Source organism: Etheostoma spectabile, chromosome 16 (assembly GCF_008692095.1).
Source record: "Etheostoma spectabile isolate EspeVRDwgs_2016 chromosome 16, UIUC_Espe_1.0, whole genome shotgun sequence".
Classification (NCBI taxonomy): Eukaryota; Metazoa; Chordata; class Actinopteri; order Perciformes; family Percidae; genus Etheostoma; species Etheostoma spectabile.
This window is the reverse complement of record NC_045748.1, coordinates 12,669,772-12,672,100: the sequence shown is the minus strand read 5'-3', so window position 1 is coordinate 12,672,100 and position 2,329 is coordinate 12,669,772. Positions and strand designations below refer to the sequence as shown.

Below are 2,329 nucleotides of genomic sequence, written 5' to 3'. Positions count from 1 at the left end.
AAAAAAAAAAATCATGACTAGATACGTAGTAAGGGGTGATGAAATGAATTACTGCATCGATGCATCGAAATGCTGAAATGGACTATTCTGCATCGATGCGGTGACAGACTATGATCGATTCTTGCCTACTGATGTTGCTTGCTTATTTTCCGGTCGGTGCTTCCCTTTTTTTTGGTGGATTTTTTCTTTGTGTTGTCTGTGATTTTCGGACTCTGCTACATTCAGGAAGTGTCTTTTTTAAGAGCAGTGTGCATAACCGTAATCTAATCGAATGGTGAGACCAATTCACACCCCTACTAGATACAACTACAGCTACAGTATAAACGGTGAGTCATTTGAAAGGCATCCCTGCTGCAGCCCTTCCTCCTGTCCTCTCCTAATACGCCCTCTCTCCTGTCCCATCTTCACATCACAGCCTGTCCTCTACGGAGCCAAAGCAGCACAGTTAATTAGAAACCACCTGAGAGCTGGTGCGTTTGTGTGTGCGTGCGTCACTCGATCTGTCTCTGACCCTATGAACTGCCGCCTCTGGCTAAAACATTAGCAGTGGAAAACATTAGGACCTCCACTGCCCCCACATGCTTTTGTCAGTCCACTGTGTCAATGCAGCCTCCACACTGACTAAAATAGATGAATGGAAATAAATAAGTCCGCAAAAAAAAAAATCCAGCCTGTAAAATGCCCACGGTGGTGTTTAAATTAATGAGGGAGGGAAAGAATATTGTAACACGAGTGTGCTCATTTGTCTGTCCATTCAAATGCTCTCCGTGTGCGTCTTTTGAACGGTCACACCTGCTGAACTGAGCAGCACAAAGCAGCACAAAGCAACACCCAGCAGAGGCTCACATAGATGCATGTGCTATATTAGTTTCCCCACCGCTGCTGGTGCATGTGAGGTACATTGAGTCTTAAAGGGCACGGAGAACAGTGCACCCTTTATCCTCCATGCCTCCCAGCTGCGGGGGACATTTCACTGTAGTGCTTTTCAAACAAAGCGTCAATAATTTAAGTCCTTTTGCATGCAATTGATTGGTTTCTTGGGCTGCGCGCCTCTGGTTTTAATTATTTGGTCGGAGCTTTTATTTGCAACGGTTTAATTATCATCAATCATTAGGATGTTTATTGGTGAGTGGAGCTGCTGGAGCACTAAGACAAATGATGCTGAAATTGCTCTCATTATTGCAGGTTGTATATCAAGAGGGGATTGAGCTGCACTGTATAAATGACTGAACCAGCGTAACTCAGGCCAAGAGCTGTCTGAGAAAAGCCTCTCATTAATGGCTTGTGCAAAGAAATACTCCATTAACACTACACTTCATCTCACACTTGTGTCAGGGTCAGGAACTTTAGTCAGGAGCATTACTGAGCCCTGGATTAATGCCTCGGAAATAAACATCAGACGCTATTTTAAAAATCTATAGACAGAAGAAACAGTTGTCAGTTGTGTGCCGCCGCCCCAACCGTACCTGCTGCCCATCTAGAGGGATGACCATGGGAGGAATCACAGTGGGCAGACTCCTCTGCCGGCTGTGATTCCAGGTCTGGAGCAGCTTTTGCTGGTTCTCCAGACGCTCGCGTTCCCTCTCCACGTTTCTCTGGCCCTCCCTGAGCCGCTCCAGGCTCTGCTGGTACTCCTCCAGCTGCTCATCCAACTCGTCCCTCTCGCGCCTCAGCCTCTCCGTCTCCAGGAGGCACTGCCTTTCCCTCTCCTCCAGCCTGCTCTCCTGCTCCCCCTGCTGGCTCTCCCTAGCCTGGCACTCCCTTTCCCAGCGCTCCTTCTCTTGGCGCAGTCGGTTCTGGAGCCGCTGAGCCGCCGCCACCTCCTCCTTCCGCTTCTCCAGGTTACGCTGCTTCTCCTGTTCTTGTAGGGTGTTGCACCGGATACTCGGAAGGTGCAGCCGCTGGCCGCGAGGGGAAGGACGCCCAGTCTCTTGGAGAAGGAGCCTCTGGACCTCATAGCAGCTGTCCTGGATAGTCACTGTGGCCTAGGCAGAAAAAAAGGTCATAGGTACACTGATGGGTTCATTGAAATGCCAAGGCTCAACCACTAATTTAACCACATGTGCATCCTTACAACAGGTGAAACAGGTGATTTGAATGGAGAAAAAACAATATGAGCAGTGCCTGTACTGGTAGAACTGTGGTTTTCAGGTTCATATGCAAGAAGGAATACAGAACTTTGAATATGAAAATGCCATTGATACCAAAACCTTTAATACTAATACAGATTGGCAAGAGTGAGCACACACATCTCCTCATGCAAATACATACACACAACCAAGCACAAATTTACATTTTATACTTAACTGTGTGTGTGTGTGTGTGTGTG

At 47.5% G+C, this 2,329-nt stretch overlaps 1 protein-coding gene across 5 annotated transcripts in view; it reads right to left on the bottom strand.

The window, feature by feature from the left end:
* The window catches only part of arhgef28a (Rho guanine nucleotide exchange factor (GEF) 28a), a 48,885-nt gene that overhangs the window by 6,921 nt on the left and 39,635 nt on the right, over positions 1 to 2,329 (bottom strand). For all 5 annotated transcript variants that reach the window (XM_032539635.1, XM_032539636.1, XM_032539638.1 and 2 more), the window contains one exon: positions 1,467 to 1,985. In XM_032539635.1, the coding sequence (XP_032395526.1) occupies positions 1,467 to 1,985 (519 nt within the window). The remainder of the gene's footprint in view (positions 1 to 1,466; positions 1,986 to 2,329) is intronic.